The sequence below is a fragment of the Limanda limanda genome, chromosome 2, assembly GCF_963576545.1.
Source record: "Limanda limanda chromosome 2, fLimLim1.1, whole genome shotgun sequence".
Taxonomy (NCBI): domain Eukaryota; kingdom Metazoa; phylum Chordata; class Actinopteri; order Pleuronectiformes; family Pleuronectidae; genus Limanda; species Limanda limanda.
In genome coordinates this window covers 22,192,215-22,219,247 of record NC_083637.1, presented here as the reverse complement: position 1 = coordinate 22,219,247, position 27,033 = coordinate 22,192,215, and the positions used below count along the sequence as shown (strand labels likewise).

General features: G+C 42.4%; 1 protein-coding gene across 1 annotated transcript; it reads right to left on the bottom strand.

The window, feature by feature from the left end:
* Nucleotides 1–5,101: 5,101 nt before the first annotated feature.
* On the bottom strand, nt 5,102–19,238 carry colgalt1b (collagen beta(1-O)galactosyltransferase 1b). Its single transcript, XM_061091971.1, has 12 exons — nt 19,021–19,238; nt 13,391–13,501; nt 13,202–13,319; nt 11,748–11,882; nt 10,423–10,627; nt 10,192–10,311; nt 9,049–9,125; nt 8,846–8,952; nt 8,384–8,516; nt 7,819–7,946; nt 5,491–5,697; nt 5,102–5,372 (listed from the first exon to the last, which is right to left on the bottom strand). Exons 1-12 carry the CDS (start codon nt 19,236–19,238, stop codon nt 5,102–5,104), a joined length of 1,830 nt encoding a protein of 609 aa, XP_060947954.1.
* Nucleotides 19,239–27,033: the final 7,795 nt, after the last annotated feature.

Here is a 27,033-nt window from a genome sequence, read left to right as displayed (position 1 = left end):
GGGAAAGCAGCGAAGAACGGTGAAAGCCCTTTGTGGAGAGAAGAGGTGTTAAAATCTGGAGATACACATGTGCTAAAGTACAGCAGGGTAATGTTTTTCGTGACGAGTGCTGCTCATTGGCTTTGTCCATGTCTACGCCCAAAGGAAAAGTCTCAGATGCTCGTACACTGTTACTGACACGTATTTTCACTGTAGGAAGATGGATTTAAGTATTGACTTTATATTTGGCCCAGAATAAAGATAAGAAATCTCTGTGAGGTTCTGTTACATGTGCAACATATCATACTTCAGACCGCACCCACCCATATCTGTAGTCACAAGAAAGCTTAAAACGTTCAACCACAGGGAGGACACCAAAATACAGCTTTTTAGTCTAGTGCTCTATTACTGTTTGAAGTTTGGAAAACCCGCTTAAAAAAATCAATTTTAATTCAACACACAGCTAATTTTCTGCATCAGGACTGTGTCAGATGTGTCTGACAGTGACCAGGCAGCACAAGCAAACAAAACCCCTCCACTGTCATGGATTTGATTTATATGATAAGAAAACGAATGGGATATTTGCAGCTACAGCTCCATTTCCATAGTTGCCCCCTCCCTCTATAACTCTGTACCCACACAAATCAGAGTCTGCACCGTACTGTTCACCCTCTAAACACTACTTAAAAATGACGTGTATCTTATATTTCAATGTGTGATGATAATGTGATGTTTTTTTTTCTTTTATCTGCTCTTTTAAATCCTATGTAAATGCCACTGAGCATTATTAAAAGCACTATACAAATTAAATGTGTAATTATTATAATTATTATTATTTATAAAGAAATAGCTCCAAAAATGTAACCATCTCTATATTTCAGTCGAAACATTTTGGCCTGATGTTCCCATTCACTGATGCTGCTCACTGACTCATCATGTTGCAGCCGACTGAAGGACATCCAGTTTATAGAATACACCAGTTTTTTTTTTTCTATACAAAAAATAATCATAATCTAACAGCAACACTGCAACCCAGCAGCAACCGGCTAACCGGGATGAATAAGGCTTTTATGAGACTGTGTTTTCCGAGAGGAGATTTATGGTTCGGACAAAAAAAACTGCATCTAAAATAAATTTCAGCTTTAGAAATAAAGTTCAGGCCTCAACAGCTGAGAAATGTGCTTTATCTGTCTCGGCCAGCCTGTATTTCACTGTCGCTGCAGTCGCTGCAGGCCCAGAATTGACAGCGATAACCTCACAAATTAGTTTTGGCTCTCTGGCTCTGAGCTGTGCCAGATCTATTTGAGACCGCAGCTCTGGACTGAAACTTCCAAGGCTGATGTAGGAGAAATGTGTTTGAAATTGAGCAGCGTTTGGACCTTAACTGGAGAAAAAAAAAGAGAGGAGGATTTACTGTAAGACTTTGAAAGGTCAGTGATTAAATCCTACATTTGGAGACGTTATTTCACAATCATCCGCTTCACTTATTGAAGCTGATCGATTGCCCCAAATGTATTTACGACCAACACTGCCTTGTTTTGTTAGTGGCTAATGTAACAGCCCATCAATCTGTGTCGGCGCTGTGGCAGCTGAATACACCACAAATTATTTACCTCACCTTGAAACTCCTCAACTCCCACAGGTAAAGAAATATATCCAGAGCTTCTTCTCTCTCTCAGGCCATTGCATTCTTTCTTTTCTTCTGCCGTCTTCCTTTGAGTACTTTAGAATGTGTTATTGAAGTGACACCTCTCACTGCCTCTTCACCAGGGTCTCCGTGTTGTCTTCACACTGCTCTCTGTCAACTGCTGAGGGAGATTATAGATCGCTGGAGGTGCGGCTGAGCTGTAACTCAGGGGCAGAGGTTGCTGCTCCTGTGTGTGTGTGTATGTGTCTGCAGGCCTTAAAACTGCAGCTCAACAGCAACAATCTTATTACTTAATGAGGAGAAGGGAGGGAGCGAAGGAAGGATGAAGAGGACAAATTGGATTGCGAAGCGAGGACAGACATGTAGGTCAAATGGAAGAACAACAACACAAGAAAGAGATATAAGTAGATGTGTTTCATGTGAGCTTTGAGTGAGCCCTCCGAACTTCTCCTGCACTAATGTGTCTCGCTAATTGCTGATGTCGCTCTTCTAGCCCTCAGAGTGTGATTCTTTTGCATCCTGTTATGAACGTCAAGGAAATGAACTGAGAAAGTCGATAGTGTGAGTGGAGCCCGGTTCTAGTAAACCCCAGCAGGTCCCACTGTGGAGAAGTGGCAATTGATCTGCCGAGGCACTTGCAGAAAACACCAGGGTTAATCTCAGAGAGGGGTGAGGTAAATATAGAGGTGGGGAGGACAGAGAGATCTGAAGGGATTAGTCTGAGTCACACAGACTACACGTGCGCACACACATACACACAACCAACCAGGAAACACAACACATACTGTGCATTACATAATTTGAGCAAACACACACCAGACATGCTTGTTTTTTTTAGCAATTCGAGCAGCTTAGCTGTATTGGAGGCAATTCAGTCTGTTTATAAAATCCATAGACTGTAAATAAAGATTGACAACATGACGCCTCTGCAAAAGTGAAGCCAAATCACCTGGATCGCCCCCTGGTGGTTGGTGGCAGTTCAGGTCATAAACTTGGCTTCCTCCATGTGAGTGGATGGGACATGGACCAAATTAAAATGTGAAAGTCAAATAAATGTTGATGGTTTCTTTCATTTAAGGTAGTTCTTATCACACTGAAACACCATGATTGACAGCTGGAACTGACTCACGATTGGTCGAGTGTGTGTATCAGTGGTACCTCGATACCGCAGCTCCATCCCCTGATCGTTACTGCACTGACTCTGACACCAAGTGGGCAGGATGTCAGAACTTTACCAGCTGTTTGATTTAGTTTTTAATAAAATAATCTGAGTAACATTTATAATCTATTTTCTAATTCAGTGACAAATTCTTCGTTGGACACAAATATGATGAAAGTGATGCACAGTCAGTAATGCAGCGTCATGCCCCATAGGTCAGCAGACATTAGGGATCGTCTGAGTAAACACAGTGAATAAGGAGAAGCACTGGCAGCAAGCTGACTATTATGTACAGGCAGGGAAGGCAAAAAACCCGCAGGCACTAATTAAAAGAAATGTCTCAACTGGGCTGTGGGACGTTCATGTCTGTGCTGAAATAAAAACTGTGTGCCAGTAAGAGAGGGGGTGCAGTGTTTTTTGATGTTCAGCCACTGGAGCTTTGGCTAGAAATGAATCTTGACACGTTTTCTTTACAGTGTCAATGTACCAAGTAGTTTTAACTGAGCTTTGAGGTACCATTGCTCCAGTGCATTCACTTTTCTGTAGAAAAAAGAAACAAGAATAAAAAGTTCAATATAAAAGTTTTAATTCGTTCTTTGGTAAAAAAAGAAAAGTATGGAAGAAAAAGAAGAAAGACACAGAGATACAATATGAAACGTTTTCTGATCAATATGCAACAAAAGCAAAAAGTTTCATTCAAAACTGCGACATATGGCGTGTTAGAAGATACTGACACTGACACAAACTGCAGTTGTTGAAGTGATACATTCACGAGTGAAAACATAAGAAAGTTAAAGTAATGTATAATAAATAACACACTGCTAACACTCTTAGCTAAAAAGCATGGAGTTAATAAAAGAGGTGAAGAAGAGTGGTTTCCAACATAGGGGTCGGGTGGCAAGGGGTCACAAGACGAACAACTAAAGAGGAAAGCAGAAAATAACAGATTGAAGTTTAACTTTGTTTGTCTGTCATTCTGATTTACAGGATATTTTACTTCTTGAAGATTATTTTAAGAACTCAAGAAAACTCATTGTTGGTAGAACGTACATTAGTCTCTGGTGATAACAGTTTGCAAATAGGCATTTGTTTCTTCAAAGTATTCAAAAGCCAGGCTGGGAGCCACTGAGATAGAGAAAAAGCAGTTAACATATAAAGTTACTCTGAAACTTGTTTTAATATATTGTTTTTCTGATTTCTCATTTTAAACCCAACTTTTATGGAAAGTTTAGAGGGATAGTTCACCCACAATGATAATTCACTTATTATCTACTCACCCCTATGCCAATAGAAAAGGTGGGTGATGTGTTTGAGTCCACAAAACAGTTTCAGGGGTAAACAGCGTAGCAGCCAAATCCAATTCAAAGATAAAAGATATTAGGGACTTATCTTCAGACGTGAAAAAAACTACAGAAACAAATGATAAAATGCCTCCATCCTCTTCCTGTGGTTTCATCCAAGTGTCTGCTAGCCTCGACTTCAAACGGTGCTATTTACACCAAGTTTTAAGCCTAAATGTCCATTGGTATCTTCCAAACAGGGGCATTTAGGGACTGTCGGAATTTATTAACGTCTGCTAGCTTAGCCTCTTCTGTCGGACCTTTAGGCTTTAAACATGGTGTCAATGACCTTGTTTCGAGTCGAATATAAGTGTCAGGGCTTCTGAAAACCTTTATGACACCACACGAACAGTATGGACACATGTTATTTGTGTTTTCTGTTGGTTTTTTTTACGTCGGAAGTTAGTCCCGATTATCTTCAGCTGTATTGGAATTGGCTGCTACACTGTTTACCCCTGAAACTCCAACACTTCACCCACCCCATCCAGTGATGCGAAATTATGCTGGACAGTTGAAATGTTACCAGCAGTCATTCCTAAACATGTTAGAGGAAATACTGAATTTCTAAGACCTTTTTTTTGTTTAGGAAAATCTCCTAATAAGGGATTTATTCAAAATATCAATTGGGACAAATCTGATCAAATGTTTAATAAAAATAGTGGCATTATTTAAAGGACCAGACTGTGGTTAAGGGCTGTGCGTTGGATGCAATAATTAAAACAAAAGTTGCTAGCTGACTTTACAAGAGTTATCACTACATCTAACCCTCTCTCGTAAGAGAAAGATGAAATAGTGTAGCGAGAGAAACATACAAGGAAAAGCATCTATCGCTGATCAGCCTCATATCCATCTGCTCTGCCTTTCTCCCTCTTCTCCTGCTTTATGTTTTACTCCTTCCCTCTCATCCATAGCCCAACGTGATCACAGCTTTGTCTATCTTCCATCTCCCTCATCTGTATCTCCCCCCCTCCCAATTCACAGCTCGTCCCGTGCGCTCCAGTTCTCCAGTTCTGACTGCAGCACGTCAGAGTTCTGGGCCTCGAAGCTCAGCTCCTCCTGCTCCTGAGTTTTCCTCGACCTGGCTCGATCCCAGTCAGTTGTGACCGTTTCGTTGTCCCAAACCACAGAGGTTTCCGTGTCGCTGATGTAGCCAGGGTCTCCAGTGTAGTGGGTCGGGTAGACCAGGAGAGGCTCGGCAGAAAAGGCGTGCAGGTCCCGACTCTCAAAGGGTTTCATGTACTCTGAACTGATGAGTGAAACAAAGATTAGATAAACAAGCGTGCTACAGGCCAGAAGCAAAAAGAAAAAGGCAGATGAGAGGGAACAGAGAGAAGATGAAGGCTGGAAGAGGGAGTTATACTCACACTGGATGTTTGTCATACATGACAGGGAGGAACTCATCGACGGGGAGCATCTTGGTCAGAGGATCGGCCATGAGGAGCTTCTGAGCTCCTTGTAGTGACAACAGGTAGCCGAGCGTCCAGTAGGAGTAGTCGGCCTCCACCAGATTGTGTATGTTGGGTACAGGCTTCTCCGAATGGGCCACCTGCATGCGCTTGCGTCCGATGTAACTGTACGAGAAAGTGAGAGCAAAGGAAACAAGATGATTAAAAATCATGAGCACAAAAATGATTTAAAAACTGTCAAACAGTATTTAACTATTTATCTATACAGCTAATCCTTTTGAAGGTTGCAGGGTGGGGGGTAGGGGGCTGGAGCCAATTCCAGCTGACATGGGGCAGGAGGTGTGGTACACCCTGCATAGGCCACCAGGTTACACAGGGCCAACATACAGAGTCAAACAAACATTCACAATTACATTCACAACTACGACTAATGTGCAGTCTCCAAAGAACCTAACCCCAATCTGCATGTTTGTGAACTGTGGGAGGAAGCCGGTGTCTCACCAGTACACACATTACAGTACATAACATATACAAAAACATTTTTATCTGAAGATTTTGTTCTTAAACTCTAAAGAAACTGATTGAAACTGCTGGACGTGTTACAATGTTCAAATAAAATATGATCATTTCATTCACATGTACTCATTTCTAACACAAAAATAAAAATAAATAAATAAAAAATAAAAATATCTCAGGATGAGACAACACAGGTGTCAATGTGTTGTTAACCAAAAACATGATCTCTGCATCCGTATGAATAGGATACATCCTGCTGCGGAGAATCACCTGCTGCTTTGTTCACGAGTCTAGACCCAATTCTGCGGACATCCTCCAAAGTTTATGTCTGCAAACTGCTTTAGAGATTTTAGGGTGTTGAAGGAGGTGTTCTCAGAGGAGAGGAGTCTTCAACAGCTTTGTGTAGAAAGAGAGGGAGGCCCCTGCTCTGATCATTTGGTAGCTTGTTTCACCACAGATGAGAAAAGTCTGGACTGTGACACCACATGATATTACTGGGAGGACCTCAGTGGCCGATAAGGAGCATAAGCCCATATGATTGAGTTCAAGCAGATAGGTGCAGACCCAGAGGTTGAAAGTGTAGACAAACATCAGCGACTTGAATTTGATTCATGTGTAGCTGATTGATTGCAGACGAGACCTGCCGCCGCATTTTGGACCATCTGTCAGGGTTTCACTGTGCGTGAACGGAGGCCTGCCAGAGGGGTGTCACAGTAATCAAGGCGAGGGATAACCACGGGCTGCTGGGTGGCATACTGAGTCAGGTGAGGCCGGATTTATCTTGTGGTGTATTGTGAAAGGTGACACGACCAGGAGGACAGATGCAATGTGGTGAGAGAGGGATAACTGGTCATCCAACATGACACAAAGGAGACACTGATTGGGAGGGAGGGAGCATTCCTTCCTCCATGTTCGAATGTCTGAGAGGAGAGCAGAGATTCGTTACCGAGACTGTGGGGTCATGCGGCAGGAGTGACAGGTGTAGTTGAGTCGTCTGTGCAGCAGTGATATGAGAAGCCATGTGAGCGGATAATTGGACCCAAGGAGGGTGTATATATATTGCAGAGGGAAGGAGCCCATTTTTAGCCTCAGATTGCAGCCAGTGGTGCATGTGGCAGAATGTTAAGCTCAGTGAAGTTTCTTTTAAATCAAAGCCCTCTTCAGAATTCAAAGTTGACTTCTCCAACGTCGAGACTTTGATCCACACCAGTGTGCAAACCAATCAATGTGGAGTATAGATAGACGCAGCCCTCATAGGTGATGTACGTTTATCAAACAAAAGTTACTAAATTACATGTAAAACACAAAACTAACTGGATCCAATGTGAATGATGTCGCAGAGACATGGAAATTGGTTCAAACTTTGGTCTGTGCACTTTCTGCTGTTAAATTAAATAAATAATCTATTGCTGACATTTCAATACAAAAGATCAGGAAATCGTTTCACGTCCATCCAAGTTTCCAAGTGCTCAAACTGTCTGTCCTCTAACATACAGAAAACCAACCGGACTCCAACTTCCTGAAACGAGTCCTCCTACCTTGTTCCTCTATTTCAGTGGCTCTCTGTCTGTGAATGTGAAACTGCTGGAGCTAAGCCTTCAGCAGTGGGATGTTAAGGCGCATTATTTCCAGTAGTGTTTTGAGCCTGTGAACAGCGGCGTCTGAGATATCATGTGTGACAGATGGACGGATTTCACTGCAGGGGGATGATAATCCTCTCTGTTTACTACATCGTGTTTTTCCCCTCCCGCTCACTGAAGCGTGACTCACATGAGATCCCAGTCCAGCTTGTGCGTTGTCACCTCCTCCAGGAGAGTCTGGAGACGACGTTTGAAGAATACCTCGAAGCGGAGGTCGTCCTCGATGACCAGTGAAGTCTGCAGGCCACGGTCCACGATCTACAACACACACACTTATGGATTTAGAGCATTATAGTGCTGCTTAGACGCTGGTGAGCCGGATTATAGAATAGTGTGATTAAGCATAAGTAAGATGAGAAAGCTGCCAAAATTATTTATTGGTATAATAACATTTGGACTCCTTTGATCGGAATAATTACAATCGAGAAGTAATTGTAACAACATTGTACACGTTGTGTTCATTAGGGATATCTTCCCTGAAGACATAGTGCAGTGAAACTACAAAGGGAAAACATTTCATTTGAAGAGACAGCTGCTTCAAAACATATTTCACAAAAGACTAGAGCAGTTATTAAAAGATAAATAAAACAAGGTGCCTTTCCTCACACAAACTGAGTTACTGTGCCTTTCACTAGTGAACGTTATCTTCTATGTTCAGGTAAACCTGGAGGCCTGGACGTGTGCGACAGTCTCACCTCTTTCCAGATCTTGTAGTGAGACAGGAAACAACCCAGTTCACCCTTGGTGAGAGGTCGACCATGATAAGGGTCTTTATAGCCTGGAAGCATCTTAATCCCCATAGACTCGATCTCCGACAAGTTCAGAGCTCTGAGAGAAAGAGAAGATTAGAGATGGAAACAATAAATTATATAAATGGGCATGTGTGTTTGTGAAAACAGCCTGCACTATAATGTACAAATACAAGAAAGGCCACGCAGGTGTTGAGAAGATATGATTAGAATACATTAGAATACCCCCCCCCAGTCGAGGTAGATCTATGTGCTCAGGGAATATTTAAAAGAGAACACGCACCCTGCTACTGTTCACCTGGTTGTTTGTCTCAGCCCTGCCTCCCTACATCAATCTACACGGCGTGCTGCAGAGGCACAAATCAGGAAGACACAGGCAGTGGGGGAGAAACAAGATGAGAAACGTACTTGCCATCCACAGCAGCGACAACCTTACAGCTGAGCTCCTGCTCGTACAGAGTTCTTAGCATGCGCTCACGACGGTCAGATCTCTGCACCAGATTTATCATGAACACCTGGGTGCAAAGAGAAACGCAAGATCTCATACGTGTGCTTCGGTTATTGTGTGAGCCTGTGTGTGTGTGTGTGTGTGTGTGCGTGTGTGTGTGTACCTCATCAAAGCCCATCTTGTTAGGCTGCTTGGGAGGAAGAGACAGGAAGCTGGAGTGCTCCAGTGGAGGATTTTTCACTTTCAAAGGGGGAAAAAAAGGGAGGAGGTCACAAAGAGAATGTCAAATTTGTTTCCCAAAATGTGGTGCAGGGAACCACTGGGAGTTCCCGACAAATGAACCGTACTTTAACTTGTATTTTGATTTATTTGTGTTTGTAGAGAGTGTACAGATGGTTGAACAATTTAAGAAAAAACTAATAATTTAAATTGTTGATCTAAACTTTAAATTAAACAAATGAGTTGAAATAAAAAAATAAACAAATGCAGGTGCTTCCATTTAAGGCACAAGACGTCACTGTAGGGCTCCAAAGAATTAGTATTTTAGTTATTAATAAATAATTTTCTTGATTATTAGTACAGGGTCAAAGTTGACGTATTTGAATGTTTCTTTCTTTGTGACCCAGCTCAAAACCTGCACACATTCAGTTTGCTGTGGAACAAAGAAAAGCTTCAAACACTGAAACAAAGTGTGACCAGAAAATGATGGGGGAAAGATTCATAATTTATCAAGATTTAATGACTTTAAGAAGTTAGATTTTTAATGCATTCATTAAAATATAATAAAACATGGTTTCACTTTGTTATTGAAAGTAGAATGGTGGGTAAATATGGCAGTTTTATCCATTTAAAGTGAATAGTGTATGATCCGTTCAATAGAAGCATTCATGGTCAGGAACACTAACACCATCTTCATGTCTATATGTTGGTTTTTCCTTTAATTTTTCACTAATCTGTATATAATAATAATAATAATAGTAGTAATAATAATAAAGCAGTGGTATATACTCTTTAGTATTCCTGTTTAGATTAGAGTATTGTTGTTATTATTATTATTACACATCCTGTAATCCATACAGTAAAACAATAATATAATAAAAGAGTATATTACAGCTGTATTAAATGTTGTGACTCCTGTAAAATTGGCAGCACATTACAGCACAACATAACATTACTAGAGAAAGATTGTTGGGATAACAATAGATCAATTAATCAGGGATCAGGTTTAATCACAGTCTTGTGTGTGTTCGCTATAATCTCACAGTCACTCTGGTCCTTCTGCGCCCTCTTTGACATCTTGACTCACCCATGACCTCGAGCTGCGTGTGCAAGAAGCTCTCCGTCTCGTCCTGCAGGGTCGCAAGGGAGCGCACCGGCACCGGGAAGAACCCATATGTTTCTTTGTTACACACATACATCTGCACATCTGAGACAAGAGGGAAGAAAGGCACACAATGCTTACACACACACAACTTGTCATTTCCACGAAGACGTTAAATAATAATCCCTCCAGATGTCTCTCCCGCATTCGTCTCACCCGCCATGCGAGCTGAGTAGGCAAAGACGATGACATCATCCAGGGCCCAGCTGTACTCCGGGTGCGGCGGGTAAAACGCCAGCTGACGGGAGGCCTCTTTCCGGAGGTCCACCAGGAAGGTAGAGTGGACCATGGGCACATCGAAACAGCCGCGACGCTCCTGCTTACGGATCGGCATGTAGGCCGGGGTACGCTTGTAGTAACCCTGCAGGTCAGAGGAGGAACACCGACATACAGTATAGTCAAGATGTATATAGTTTCCATATGAAATGAAAAAAAAAAAAACAGCTGCCAGGGATTGAGGGATTTTACTTGATGGACCAAATTGGCTGCTCAAAGTCCATCAGTCCACTGTATGTCAGTTTAAAACATTACAACTGAAACTCCTTGTTTTGCTTCTAAATGGATCGTGCTGACAGTAACATTGATCGTTAAAGACACTTCTTCCCTATTGGCCCTATTAACTGTCAACAAGTAATATTTTCTGTGGAGGAATCAGAGGCGGACTCACGCTGGATGTTGGCTTATTTTGTGCTGGAGGACAAGACCATGTCCATGTGTCGACTATGATTTGAAAGGAAGCAAAAGCCAAGTACTTGAAGGCATCGTGCCCAAACAGAAATAGATCACAGACGGCATGAGAGTGACACATCAGATATGCAAGTTTGATTAATCAAGATCATGCCGACATGACTGTGTGGGCAAGTGTCTGCATATTCCAGGTCATATTTTACACTTTCAAACAAAGCATACATCAACATTTTGTTGTTGTTCATTGTTACGATCTATGAGACAGTCATCAATTAAAAGATTTGGCTGCAACTCTGTTTACCCCTGAAACTCCAAAAGTGTTTTGTGGACTCAAACACTTCATCCATCGGTATAGTGGTGAGTAGATAATAAGTGAATTTAAATGTTAGGTGAACTATCCCTTTAATACAGATATACATTTCATTTTGGACTTAATGTGGGTTGTTGATTATTTGCCCAGAATAAGCAGTTTATACAGACACTGTCATGCTGACATGAAGGAGGCTGCACTTGGTTAATAACCTTGAGTCTGTTGATCTTTTATAATTTTTGATTTTTTATGTGATTTCTAATCAGTCACTTTAGTATTTAAAAATGTTCTTTCTCTGAGTATTGCATTTATATCTTTGTTTGCCATCTGGCCGACAGATGTGTTCCTACTTTAGTCAAAGCAGATACATACACTACTACATCCTCAGTGGATCAGCTCCTCCTCTCTACACCTGGCGCAGCAGATATGCACATTCTGTGCGCTGTATGTAAACAGGTGTAAGTGGTGAACGCGTCTGCAGTACCTGGGAAGTCATGCCGCACCAGAAGTTGGAGTAGGCAGCTCTGGACTCCAACATGGGAGCCACAATGGTCTTGTTCTCCATCATCAGTTTCCACAACACATCCTGATTGGTGAGCAGGTTGTCACAGTCAGCAACCTGCACACGCAAGAGAAGGGCACAATATCGATGACAATCAGCACACAAGCGCAGACAAAATGTCACCCGCTGACAGCGAATGATTGATTGAGCCACAGCAACATGTATTTGATCACAGAGGAAGTGTGAGCAAGAGCAGCTCCTCTCTGCTCCTCTCTGCTCCTCTCTGCTCCTTCAACATCCCTAACCAGCAGACAGCACTACACCTGGCTGTGTTCTGAATAAATGCTACTCCGCGTTTCGAGGAGAACAGTTTTGTCAAAGGCAGAACTTGACATTTAAACCCTGTGTGTGTGTGTGTGTGTGTGTGTTTGCCGCAGTGTAATAATAAAGCAAATAAAGGTGGCTCTCCAGCAAACTGAATTTCCTTTCGCAATAATATCTGTCCACTGAATTCAATGCGGCCAATTTAAAGCTGAGATCACTCTGACAAATATCATTCAACTGACCTTTCAAACCGACTGAAAAGGTTTTTTTTTGCTTTTCCAGAGCTTGACCATACATTAGCCTGGCTTGATATGGACTTATCCCAGATATACAGTTAGTAATTAATGTTGGCCAATAAGTAACATGAAAAAGAAAAACAAGTTTGATATTTTACATCACTATGAGTGGTCAAAGCTCTCCAATGCTAAAATTAAGGACAAAATGTGGTTCCTGTAAAACAATTAGAAAATAGCTCATTGATTATCTATTTCTATTATAACATTTTATAATAATTGATTAATACAAATGATCATTATTATCTTTATTATTATAATTAATCTCCAGCTCCCCCAGCAACCCTCAAAGGATAAGAGGTAAAGATAATGAACGGTTGGATGGATTCATATTATAATAATAATAATGTTTATAAAATCAGAAATAATACTGATAACAATGTTATATTGTTGTTAGCATTGTCACATTACACTGTTACAACAGTTAGATTATTGGATACATGGTTTGCTTACATGCTATAGTTGTTAGCAATTATGAATACAAATACCCTTTTCTTCATTTAATTAAAAAAAAACCTTTAAAGAAATTAACCCATTTAACCTAACATTATTGAGCAGGCATCCAAAAAACAAATCAACATAATAAATGACACATTTAATTAGAAACTCATTTCGTCACTTACATTTTTTTCGTAAAAAATGTTGCTTATGCTTCTGAATTTCAATATATAACGATGAACAGGTATCAGCACATGCAGTCGATGGATCAGTATTTAAAATGCTGTGAAGCTTCCTCCATTCGTCTGCACACACATCTGATGCTGAGTCTCAGACATCATCGCTGAGAGCACATAGCAAGACGAGAGGATGACAACATACCAGGAAGTAGTCGGCCCAGATCTCGCGGGCGCTGTCCAGCCCGGCCTGACGGAGCTTCATCACATGTTCATAACGGAGATTATTCCAGTGCTTAGGCCCCAGCTCATCCTCAAAGGCACTAAGACAAGCACAGACCACTTAGAAAAATGTCATCACACTCACAGGGACACACTCAGACTCACACAGTACCTGGGTTCATCTTCAGGTCTCCACTCGACATAGTGATAGTAATTCTGCACCTTGATGAGCCAGTCTCTCAGGATGGCTGTGGTGTTGTCTATGTTGTGATCTGTCGCCACCCTGTGGGAGAAAAAAGAGAATCACGTTTCACTGTGCACCTTGATCTGCAGCACCACTGACTGGGTGACACACATCCACTGTTACTTGTAGGCTAGCGGCAGATGTATAGATCAGATCTGTGGTGTTTAATATTACAGATATGATGTAACAGGAATACACGGATCCAACACGAGGGGAAAATACTGATCCTGATACCAGAAACATCAAAATATACAATTCTTTGTAGTGATGATTTTAAAATTCCACTTTTATTAATTTGCATTGGGCCACAGACTGAATTTTGAGCACAGCTGCAGTCTCAGGGTATGATCGTGTCTTTTTTCTGAATATCTGTCGAAAGTTTTATTCTGCCACTCAAATGGTATTCTCACAGCAGGAGACCCATTGTTTTCTGGTCCACATTAATTTATAGTAGTGAGCTTATGTTTCTACAGAAATAGATACACAAACAAAGTGATGTGTATATACTTATACAGACATATTTAAAATTAGGGGCGAAAAGTAAAACAAAGACTAACAGCAGATCAGTTTAGCATTAAAATATGTTTTTCAATCATTATTCCCCGATCACTATATTTGAATAGATCCAATCACATCGTACATGTTTTTGTTAACACAACAATTAACAGCACTGGCTGAAACAGAAGTTCAAACAATGACATATTGTAACATTATGAAGCAGTTGTGGTGGAAATGTTGCCTAAACCTGCCCGGTTACACATCCAGAGGAGCAGCATTGGCATTCATTTGGGGTTTCTGGACAAAATCTTCTGCTGTCGGGTGCTGGGCAGAAACAGCAGGCTTATCAGACAGATTCTTTTTTTCCTTTTACAGAAAGCAGCTGCCTACTGCTGAGAACAAAACTGATGAGGAGTGTGAAATATGGGAGCTGGTTAACGTGTGATGGAAGAAGTTTCAGGACACCCAGATGTTTTGAGCAGATGATTTCATTGAAGCCCGGCTGAGGAGAATAAAGACGAGCGGTACTAGAACACTGTTTAATGTTCGCCCAATTCTGAATGTTATCTTCTCTGCAGGTGTATCTAAACACATAGATAACTTTATACATGTCCAAATAAGGAGATTTGTCATGGTAGCGGAGCACCCATCAGTGCAAAAGGGAATTCTATTAGGAACCGCATTATAAACAATAAATCCCCAAAGTCACCTTGTGTTTTTTCCTACTTTCCCAAGAGACGACCATGTGCCTTGTAACTCTGTTATGACTGTTTACTCACTCTCTCTCAACCGGGGGCTCGGTTTATCATATCCATTACGAGCGTCTGGTCTGTGCTACGACCTTGATTGCTATGGCAACTGCCATTTGGAACTGGTCCAGCTGGACCCTATCAGTGTCTGCACAGCCGTCCTAGAGTCATACCAGGGCTTACCACTTTTAGGGCCTACATCTAAGGGACCTGTGAAAACAAATGCAACCTGAAGAGAAAGGGAAGGAGAGATTCCCTCACAGGCGGCAGAGCAGGCGCAGCACTAGAAGGGGTCAATCTTTTACATTGCACAGTCATTCAATCCATTGCTATTCTAATATAAATAATAATGACTAATGAAGCTTTAGAGATAAGGGCACCAACACCTGGATAAGACATCATCCATCCATCCATCTATAGATATCTACTACAACAGTGCAGTGTTGAATTTGTTGCGATTTAGAAAGTTATACGTTCACTTTTATTTAAACTTTGAGGAGACCAGCCCTCAGTAGCAACGGCGACTGTGACGTTGATTACCACAACAGCTCATTCACCATCGTTCAGCAACAACAACCGAATCTCCAGTTCAGTCTTCTGAGTACAGAGTCGAGCTTTTGAATAAAGAGATGAACAGCTGTTTGTGCAGAAGCAGCAGAGCAGCTTCAGGGTTCTGAGGGTGCAGAGCCAGTCTTTACTTCCCCACACTGCAGGTCACATTTCCAGTTGCAAAGAGATAGCTGCAACCAGAATTACCAAAAACAGCCTATTCCAAACAGACACACTGCACGTTTAACATATAATCAAAATGAAATTACAGGCGATAATGAAAAGAGATGTTCCGATACCAGCATTGTAAATACTCATACTGCTGAAAATACAGGGTCAGGTTTCAACGAATAGGGAAATATAAGTACCAATCCGATCCCACATTTTGAAAGCATATTAGTTTCACTCAGATGAAATTGCAAGTTCCATTTCCCAGAGAACACTTCTTCTTCGCCACTCCAAAACAGCAGATCTGCAGCGCTGCCACTAGCAAGAACAGTTTCCAGAGAGGCGAAGCAGAAGTGATTTCTGGTAGTGTTGCATAAACCGGAGCTGGCTACTATGTCAGCAATTTGGTAAAATTTCACACTGGAAAGTCCCAAAGGGAAAAAAGAAACACATTGCTGTGTATCCCTAGATGTATTTATTTATGTTCTTTTTCAGTTCTGATTGTCAAACTAGATAATAAAAGAAGTTCTGTATAATTCATTCTCTGTATGTATTTGATTTTCAGAGGGTTTGACCTGAGCCAGGCCAAACAACAATGAGAGCCATCATCACTTCCATTCAGGCTTCGTAGTAGCATACAGCTGTTAAAATACATTCTTCGTTATTCTTCTTTAAAAATGCATTCGTATAAAAATCTGTGTTTGGTATCAGCCGATAAGCAAAGTCCAGGTATCTTTGTCGGGCAAGAGAAAAATGGTATCGGAGCATCTCCAATAATGAATCATGGTGCCAGTGTTGAATTGATTTACTCTCCTTTTGCTCTTCGTTCTCGGAGGGCCTCGTTGCCATTAGAGCAGATATGCACATCAACGGCATCAGGCGTGCACAGAGAAATCAGACAATGGAGGCTGAGGAGAGGAGGAGCGACGTTCGACTGCTGTCTGTGTTATCACAACAAATCCCAGTGTGTGTCGGTGAGGGAGGGGCAGACAGGCCGAGCGAGAGCAAAGGAATGTGTAAATATGAGAGAAATGGATTCACTGAAAACCCCTGTCATGCAGTGAGTGACAGTCGGCGTGCAGCGCCTGTTAGTTTGCCATCTGTCCACGGCGCTTAACACAGCAGTGGCGTCCCCGCACCTGCATGTGACCAACTCGCCGATCCATCTTCCTCTACCTCTCTCTTTCTCTGCACCTGTCCAACTTCCCTTCCCATCTGACAGAAGCATCTGACTGCTGGGAAGTTTTCAATGAAAAGAGGAAGTGGATAAAAAAAGATTTTATGGAAATATCTGGGACATTTGCATTGCTGGCAATAGCACAATGCCTGACAGGCATGAGACTGTGAAAAGAAGCACATGACACACAAGGAAGATTTATGAATTAATAACATCCATCCTGCATGCCCCTGCAGAGCACACGCTCAACATTATGCAGTTCACCTGCATGTGCGTGTGTTGCGGCTTGTCAAGCACTCCATCTTATCTTGTCATGCTCATAAGTGCATGTATGAACTGGTGGTCGGCCAGCAGCTCAGTTTATGTCTTTCATACTGCATTTCAAAACTTTCCATTTTTTTCACCAGCTCCTCCATGAGGGAAGAGATGTGCTGCAGATGTAAGCAACCACACAGAAAACCGGGCCCCGGCTGCCACATGGCCACAGTTTAGGGTCTCACACACTCACACACACACACACACACACACACACTCACAAACGCACACACTCACACACTCACACAGACGGAATTTCTGGCACAGATGTGAGGGGAAAAAAAGCTCAACATCGAGGCTGGTTTGTTGAAAGAGACACACGAATACTTGGAAACCTCATTTTACCACTGAAAGAGTTCAGCTCAAACTGTAAATGAATTACAGCAGTTTCAGTCAATCAATTCATGTCACTGAATATTTAAAATGTTTAATCTGAAACTCACACAAACTGAATTTAGCACTGAACTCTGGATAATCTACATTCTTACGAGGAACTGTCAGTGAGAACACACACAAGTGAGAGACTAAGGACTTTCTCCAGAGTTTCCGAATGAGCCCATGTGATAAAACGGATCACATGAGCCATCCCACTATCTTGCGGAAAGTGCAAAACTGAAAAAATAAATGACTTAAAAACAATACAAATATATCAGCATGAAAGGAAAGTGCATCAGAGTGGTCAATCTGCTGCAGCGTTGTTCGTGTGTGAAAGTCCAGAGGAAGTCTAGACCACGTTGTCCGGACATTCTTCGGAGTTCATGAAAAAGTTTATAAATCCCTTTACGCCCAACTGTACTTTTTTGTCTCTGTCTTTCCTGGGTCACCGGAGTTGCTGTGAAACACAATCCCGCAGCTCTGAATGCCGGAGAAAAGATTAACCTAATCTTTCAAATACATCTGGAGCCCAAACCCTCGAAAAAGAGAAGAGGAAGCGAGCAGTGCTGGATAGAGGTGTGATCAGGAAGGCTGGGGGGGGGGGGGCTGGGTGACTGGGAATCAGCCCTGAGGTGGAGGATGGTTCAGTTCTGCAGAGGCTGATAAGTGGCAGCTTCACACACACACAGTTTATTTGCACCTGGATTGTCCCAGATGTTGACAGCTCGGGGTGGTTTCCAAACTTTGATTCTAAGAACAAACAATACTAGCTTTTGTTTCCTGCGAAGATATGGAAGATGAAGAGGGAGGGGGGAAGGAGGAGAGAAGAGAAGAGAAGAGGAGGAAGGGGTGGGTGAGAAGAGGAGGGAGAGGATCTGTGACTGAATGGAAGTTTTTTTAATGGGGGGGCACCACTGTGACTTTTAACAGTGGAAATAAAGCGACCATTGCGTTCACACACATCACAGCGGCCCAACACGGCCTCAATCCACTGGTTTAAATCCGATAGGCCAGGGGTCTTCAATGTTTTTCAGGCCAAGGACCCCCAAACTGGTGGAGAGATGGAGCAGGGACCCCCTACTATATATATATTGTATAAAATTGTGTTTTATATTAAACTGGGCCTAGTGCCATGTATTAACATAACTACCCTGATATTGTGCATTCAATACTAGGCTATTCAAATATTACACGGGTTCATATATTCATGTTTTTAATTTAAACATGTGCAAGGTACAGGGTGGCCATGCCACTGCCATTTATAAACATACATCTTGCATACAACACTGAGCTATTAAAGTAATTCACAGATTCATGTTTTTATTTTAAACATGTAGAAGAGACCGCGAATCCTCAAGCTATCTGTGGATACCACACACACTCCCACATTAGTGAGATGTCGGACCTTGGATGGATGGAGGTTGTCAGGCAGAGGGTCAAATCAGCCTCACAATATGTTGGATGCATGTTAATGTGTATTTAAAGACATTAAATTTGTGGGGGAAAAATTGGTTCGAAAATGAATTAAAAATTTTAAAAATATTAAAAATGTTCTAATCAACCAAAGATTTTGCGACCCCCCCCTGCAGTACCTCCGCGGACCCCCTAGGGTTCGCGGACCCCCTGTTGAAGACCTCTGCGATAGGCTATTATAAGATAAGTTTTGACACCACGGATGTTCCAGGTGAGGACTCAGTATTCACTGGTTCTCGAGGCTCGACACTCACCACAGCGCGATGCGGTCCTTCGGGTAGTTGAGCCGCTCCACGGCACCGAGCACCAGCGGCAGGGAGTGCGCCGAGTTGCGGCACAGCAGCGCGATGACGACCCGGGGAGCGAGGAGCGGGGACTCGGGGCTCCAGCGCTCCTCCGGGAAGTAGCCCCGGCTCGGGCCCGGCAGGAGAGCGACCAGCAGGGCGGGCAGCAGCCAGGCGACCCGGGGCATGGCAAGGAGGGAGCGGACACTCGCTGTGCCGGCGCGGGGATGCGGAGGCGGAGGGGTCCCGCTGTTGTGTTACGCCGACGGGGGAGACATGGCGGAGGAGCAGGCGGAATTAAAGGGCAGGTCCCGGCTGTGCGGCCAACACGGTGCTCTCACGGAGACAGGAGGAGGAGCAGGACGTCCTCCCTGGGCCATATCCACATGAAACGCATCACGTCCGGCAGCTCACACAACATTAGGCTCATTTTAATTTACAAATAGAACATGTACATCCGCTACAGCCAGTGGGTTTATAGGCCAGATTTGCTCCCTGTCCTCCCCTTTAAGAAGGGACCCAGCTGTAGGAAGCGAACAGAAAACCATGGGCGTTTCCAGTGTGCTCAACACCCCCCCCCCCCCCCCCCTTCTCTCTACTTCACAGCAGCAGAAGTTCACACTGTTTGGCTTGAAGAACCCTTCAAATGTCAGGAAAGGCTATGTTAGGTTTTTTCTATTGGACATTTCAACAACAAGGCATTTCAAAGAGCTTTCCTAAAAAAACACAAAAGGCATCATGACAAACTGTAAAGGCAACATAATACAAAAAAAGAAATTACCCAGAAATTAAATGGATGGTGGTTATGCACCTGGTAGCTGGTTACCACCGACCAATAAACCAAATTAAGAGGAAGAAGATAAACAATATATGAATAGAACAAGAAATAAAAGACCACTGTAAGAAATTAGTCTTTACTTTATTCAGCTAGTAAAGTGCCTGTTTTTAACCTGCCTGTATTGAATAGGCTCTTGTCGTATGTCAATGCTCCGGAGCTACTTCAGAATTATTCCTTGTCTTTAGTTCTCGTCAAACAATATACTGTCACTATTGATTGTGTCTGTGCTGGACGTTGTGTGCAGACGTTTTTATAAACAGTCTATGGTGCAGAGTGAAGTTAGAAAACTCTGTGTTCATCCTACCTGGTTTATCTGCAGTGAAGATTTTATAGTCAGTAAAATACAAATTATATAATCAGAGCTGAGGTCGGACAGTTGTTTTGTTGCTTTTACGTGTGTACCATTAGCTGTTTGGTTGAGTCGAAGCGTGATACTCAAGCGTGGCTTACCGGCATTACCTCTTCGAAAAACAGTTGGACTCTGGAGCGCAATGTGTCATGGGATACATTTGGCCGGGAAGGATTCTTCGGTTGGAGACTTCTTTTCTCAAGCATGTATTTTTCCGCTACATTTGAAGGAACCTTTGAAATGAGTCACCGCGTTGTGACGCAATCGGTCTTCAAATGCAGCCCCTGAAGGATGCCGTGTCTCCCTGAATTGAGACACAGCTCATGATACACATCTTGACTTTGACTTTGACCCTGCACAGCACGGCCGTGTGCTGAGCGGAGTCCAAAGAGATGCATGGATATCGAGAGACAACCTCCAGGGCATCCCAGCACACATGTCAACCACCTGGAAGAGAGAGACAAGCAGATAGATGTGGAAGACAACATGCAATAATAATAAAACATGCTACTCTTGGCCTTAAATTTCTGGCTGCATGAACTTGTGGAAATACTTTGTAGACTATTCTGAGCTCTGAGTACCAACGGTCTCCATTTTCCACTGTGGACTCCCATTGTTTCCTGTAGCCAGGCTAGAGCCTCCGAACTCAACACTTGATACTTTCTCCACAGCGTCAGAGACTGAGCTGCCAGTTCTTACATTAGAATGCACCTCTGTGGAAAAGCCTGAGAAACATTGTTAAAGCTTATAAAACCCTAACCCTTAATAGAATATTTGATTGGATATCAATGCCTCTTTTCATATTCATTACCCTTAAAAGTAGTATGAATTGTTTAAAGGGAACATTATACTATCTGCCATTAAAACACTTTTAGCCTCAGGCTTCACTTCACATTCCTTCCTGTACTTATCAAATTGTATAGCTGTCAGACAAGAAATGGAGTGAGAGGAAGAAACTGTACAAACATTTCTTCTGTCACCTGAGGGCATTTTCTTTTTTTATCAATGATCCTTCCTCTGCTGTTACTGCAAAAAATAAATCTGTAGCCACCTCCTAAGAACAATGAATCACAGCTTTTTAGTTCAGTATGTTCATGGGAACACAAGCAGTTTCACCAAAGATTGCCTTTGACATTTTATCTGAGATCTATGAGCGTAGCACACTCGCCTGTTGCTGTTCTGAACAGATCTGTTCCTACACATCAGAACGATCAAGCGAAAACCTCTCCCTCAGAGCTAATGTTGCAGCTTTGCCCTTTGTTTGTTTTGCTGTCTTGTAGACCTCAGGCAGCAACTGTCAGTCATGCACAGATACATATATGCGACTAGAGGTTAAGATAAACATGTAAGTCACATTTGGCTATTTGTTTACTAATGTGTTTTTATGTTTCACCTACTCTGATCCAGACCTGCCTCCTGCTGTGATGCACAACAATCCTGTGAAATACTTGCTCCTTGAGGTAGGACATCACTTCTTCCATCAGCATGGTCACCAACATCTGTGAAGAGCAAAGAGAGACAGAAGAAGATCCTGAAAAATGAGAGAATATGTGACAATATGGATCATGAAAATACCAAATGTTCTTTAGGAGGATTCTCTTGAGGCATTCTTAAAATAACATACTCATGAGGCAAAAAAATAGTTTTGCATGGTCACTGTGACCTTGACCTCCAAATTATAATAAAGTTATCTTCAAATGAATGTTTGTGTCAGATATAATCAAATTTCCAATGGGTGTTCCGGATACATTACATTCACGTGATGTGGTCACTGTGACCTTGACCTTTGACCACCAAAGTCTAATCAGTTTATCTTTTTGAAATTGCCACAAGCTGTTTCTGAGATATTGGGTTCAAGACCAAAAACATATTTGAAAGGTCACTGTGACCTCGATCTTCGACCTTTTACCACCAGCTTGAAATATCGTGCTACTTGAATGAGACAGATGGATGGACGGATGGATGGACGGATGGATGAAAGACAGATGCACAAACATTTACATAAGAATGGATAACCCAGAAACATAATGCCTCTCGCTCCTGGCTGTGGCATCAGGCCGCAGATAAGCCACATCAGGTCAGTGGTCAGGAAAACAATAAGGCACTGAAGCATGTGCACGTTTGCTTTGCTCACGACTGGAAACAGAGGTTATATACCTGAGCTATGATGTTATGTAGCAGCTCGTAGTATGTTTGCCCACCGTGTCTGGTGTGATGCAGTGTCCAGACACACCAGGGCACTGTGTACACTCGGAATGCTGTGAGGCAAGGATTTGCCTGCACACGCACATGAAACCGCATACACACACCAACACACACACACACACACACACACTAGTGCCATAGTTTGAATAGAATCAAACAATAGCTACTTTGTAGACAGACAGTCTGGCTGTAAGATAGAATCTCTAGTCGAAGAGCATACCTGTGATGTGTCCGCACATGTCATCCTCCCGATGCGCTTGTATGGAGGTGCAGATCTGACAGCCAGAAAGAACCAGCTCTGTCCTACACCCCCAACCCCCCTCAAATACCTGCATAAGTCACAAAAAACACAACACATACATATCTCAAAACATAAATACGGATAATATTGGAAAATTTGGATTTAAGTATTTGATATGTTTAACAGGATCGGGGGACGGGGTGCGATGGGCTCCATGTGTCTATTCCTCATGTGGGTCAGCAGATTTGAGCTGGTGGCATCGATAGGGAGGATCCAGGTTTCCCATGGCTTCAGTAATGTGCTCTGTTCATTCAAAGAATGATCACAGAAAGAAAAACTAGTTTTCAGAAAAGTAACACCAGTTTGCTTTCATTAGATTAGTGATAAACTCCTCCATGTAATGGGATTTTAGGTCGTCTTCATCACTGGTGTTTGTTCAAATGCTCATTTAAGCAAGTTTGGTTATAATTTGTTATTTGATGCTATAAAAATGGGAGGAAACGTCGTGATCGACATCTGAGACTGACACGCTATAAGTCTAGTCGGGTAATAGACAACAATTCTCTGGCTCCCTCCACAGATCACCACAGCGCAGATTCTGGCTCCAAATGGGCAAAATGGCAACGTTCATATCCAGGACAATTTTACTTGTTTCTGGAGTCTATCTTTATATACAGTTTATAGTCTCCACCACACTGAACCCTTCTTCAGGTAAGGTGTTAGAGGCCGCTCTCTACCACTATCATCAAAACGTAGAATGTGGGAATATGTTTCTTTTTCTGTGAATCTGTCACATTCTATGTTTTCTTAACGAAAGTTCACACACAAATAAAGCTGGTGCTGTCGGTGTTTGGTAAATAGCGTCTTTCTCTGCTATAGAGCATGAATAACAAAGGACAGAGAAAGAGAGATTATATGAGGATAAGGTTACTGAAAGTGTTCATGAAAAACTTTAGATCTCAGTTTGATAAACACTGAGCAGACGAGGCCAAAAGCTGTAACATGAGGTCAGATAAGCACTGGGATAAAGATTCAGCTGATCATAGAAGATGCTAACGGCTCCTTTCACATGCTCAAAAGTATTTGACACCATCTCTATGTTTCTCTGGGCTCACCAGAAATGTACCTGTGTTCTTTGGAGTTAAGGTGGTAGGTGAGCTCCCCTCTCATTCTCCTGTGTTTCCCTTTTATTAATCCCCTCTTTATTGACTTCTCTTCTCTGCTCCCAACCTCTTATTCTAATTGGTTGTAATGGGTTTATCTTCACCCTGTTTGTCACTCGTTCTCCACCTCTTCCTTTTCCTAACAAGTCATTTTAGACTCAGTGAAACTGACTTATGTTGACAGTCTATACTTGACGCAACCAAGGTATAACCCTCATACTCAGCAGCAGCATTTCAATTAATTGGTAAATGGTCTGTATTTATATTGCCCTTTTCTAGTCTTGTAGATTTGTGGTTCAGTTTCGAGCCCAAGGACACTTTGGCATGCGGAAGAGTGGGATCGAACTGCCCCCCTACTGGTTAGAGGACGTCCCCCTCTTACCCATGTCTCACAGAACTGGGAACAGTGATCAAAGAACTATACGAGAGCTATGATGTCGTGTTGCAAATTTAGTCCCTTCAATATTGTGCACTGCTCATCCATCCCAGATCTACGATGTCATCAAATGTCTCCAGGACGTGTTGCCAGGGCCGTGTGCAGCTGAGACAAAGTACAGAAAAAATGTTTATTTAAGCTGAACAGTGGTGCAATGATACACAAGTGTACAACAATGGCAGCTGAGAAAGTCATTATTTACTCTCCTGTGGGAGGAACCTCGGAGTTAGTTGACGTGAGTTTAAATACGTTTCAAAAACTCTAACTTACAAAATTACACTTGATGTTACAGTCTCTGCTTTTGCCACCTGGAGAAGCTTTTTCTTAAATCTTCAGTTGATGCGAACACCAAGCTGCTGCTGCATCGCTACAGAACCTCAGGGTCCATTGTGTGCGCTGCGCTGCCTTTGTGTATATTGACATTGCTGGTGATTGGGCAGTACATCTGGCACACCCACCAAATGAGAGCAAACATACCTCAAAGCCAGTCGCACCACATCCTGAGCGAACATGTCGTTCAGCCGAGAGCAACACAGTGCCAGACGTCTGGAGATTAAAACTGTAAGTGTAAATCCATCACAAATAGAGATGGCCAATTGCTGCAGGGAAGGGTGAAGTTTTTGTCACATCATCAGCTTCTAAGAAACAAATTATGGAACTGCAGACTTATATCAAAAGAAGTGCTCTCGCCCTGAAACATACAGTTAACTGAATAAAAGGTTTTCCAGTGTGTAGGGAAAAATCAGAATCAGATGAAATCATGTCAAAAAACATAAAAACTCTCTGTCTCTCTCTTCTTCCTTGATCCATTTCCTTTTCCTCTCTATCACACTCATGTCAACCTCATTTCTCTTTTTGGGGCTTCTCTCAGCGTTCACCTTGTCATTGTCACCACCTTAAATAAGCCTCTCTGACCTCTGGCTTGTTCCAGCTTCATTTGTTCGACCCCTTTGGCAGCGTGATGTGGAGAGAAGGGGAGCTAACAGATGGATGGAAGTGAAGGCTTTTTGCTAAATGAGCACATGAAGGATTTTTCCATCCCCTGAGGTCACGCTGCCTCGCACATCTGCAGCTGACGGAGAGGACGGGCTGTGTGAGTTGTCATCGACCTGACAGGTACGGAGCAACGGTAAAGAGGGCACAGGGGGAATCACAGTGCTGCACCCGTCCTCTCATCAACTCGAAATCGAGCCATAAAATCCATTTTCTGAGAAGATGTGACTAATATTAAGTGGCACGACGTGGATCAGCTGTTGTAATTGAGCAGACTAATGACAGAGGCGAGCAGCCGAGAGAGGGAAATCGTGCAGTGCAAAAATTGAACAGCTCGCACTGCAGTGATGCCTTCAACTGCGCCAAACACACTTTCCTGGAAAGAGAGAGAAATGACACACACATATATGCAAACACATGCAGAGACACCGACGGCAGCAGTTGTGTTTAATCCACCAGTGTGTGAGGGTCCACTACTCAGACAGCTCAGATATGTATGTTGTAACACAGGGGTTTTCAACTGGTTTTGTCCCAGGGACCACCATTCTGACTAGAAAGTAATCTGCGGCCCACTTATGTGCCTACTCACGCGCGTGCCTACGTGTGTGTGTGTGCATGTGGATAGAAGGAAGTTTAATCATTTGGTTTTCCATGTTGGTCTTAGTTAAAAACCTCAAACAAATCTAGAAAAATCTGTGTAAAAAACAACAAAAACGGTTGATTTTCAGTGCTTAAGAATTGAAAACAAAATTAAAATGCAGTTTGTAGTGGTACTGCATCTCAGAACCAAATGTACATCAATATGTAACATTCATGACTTAAATGTACAGACATGTAGCTGACATGTTGAGAGAATGTTAAAGTAACGTTGATCAATAACAATCAACATGAACTAGGGCTACAATTGAAGAGGGAAGATTACAAAGTAATGCAGAATATGTCACAAATGATAATCATACAATATCACACAAACAATTGAGGCCTACTTAAGTTTAACCTCATGATCACGAGCCCCTTATATTATTTTAGACATATTTTCTTATTTTAGATATTTTTCATGATATTCAAGAGTCTGGAAATTAAAAGTGAATTTCGCGGACCCCCTGCAATGCCGTCGCGGACCACCAGGGGGCCGCGGACCCCCGGTTGAAAACCCCTGCTGTAACAAATAGTGCAGACATAGATAAGTCTAGGATAAATGATAGCTTCTCCGTTTTCTTCAAAACCAGATAGTTTCTGCCCATATGGTTATAAAAACATTTCTTATTCACAGATCCCCACTGAACACTGTTTCAGTGCAGGAGGACAAACTTCCCTCTCCTCTCTCTGTGAACAAAATGCTCCCCGATGTGTAAATCAAAGTTGATGTAAGGCTTCAGCAGTTCTAGTTTCTCAAATCAAGCGAGTATCCCCTGAAGTAACAAAGTCCACTCCCTCTCCTAGCTGGGAAACACAAGGTGACACTGAAGTGATCACAATTTGGTAGAAACCTACGTGATTGGACCAAGTCAGATTGCAGATGCCTTAGTTCACCTTCGGCTTACTTCAACAGGACTGACAATGTGTTTTCACAGAAAAAAGGACTCGGGATCTTTGTTACCTCTGCCAAGGAGGTTCTGTTTTCATAGGCATTTGTTTGTCTGTTAGTCACTGGACAGATAACTGTAGATTAATGTATCTTAATTATAGAAATTAATTTTATATTGGGGGCTGATGTTGATTGAGTATATTTAAAGGTGCCTTCATAAGAAGACTGTT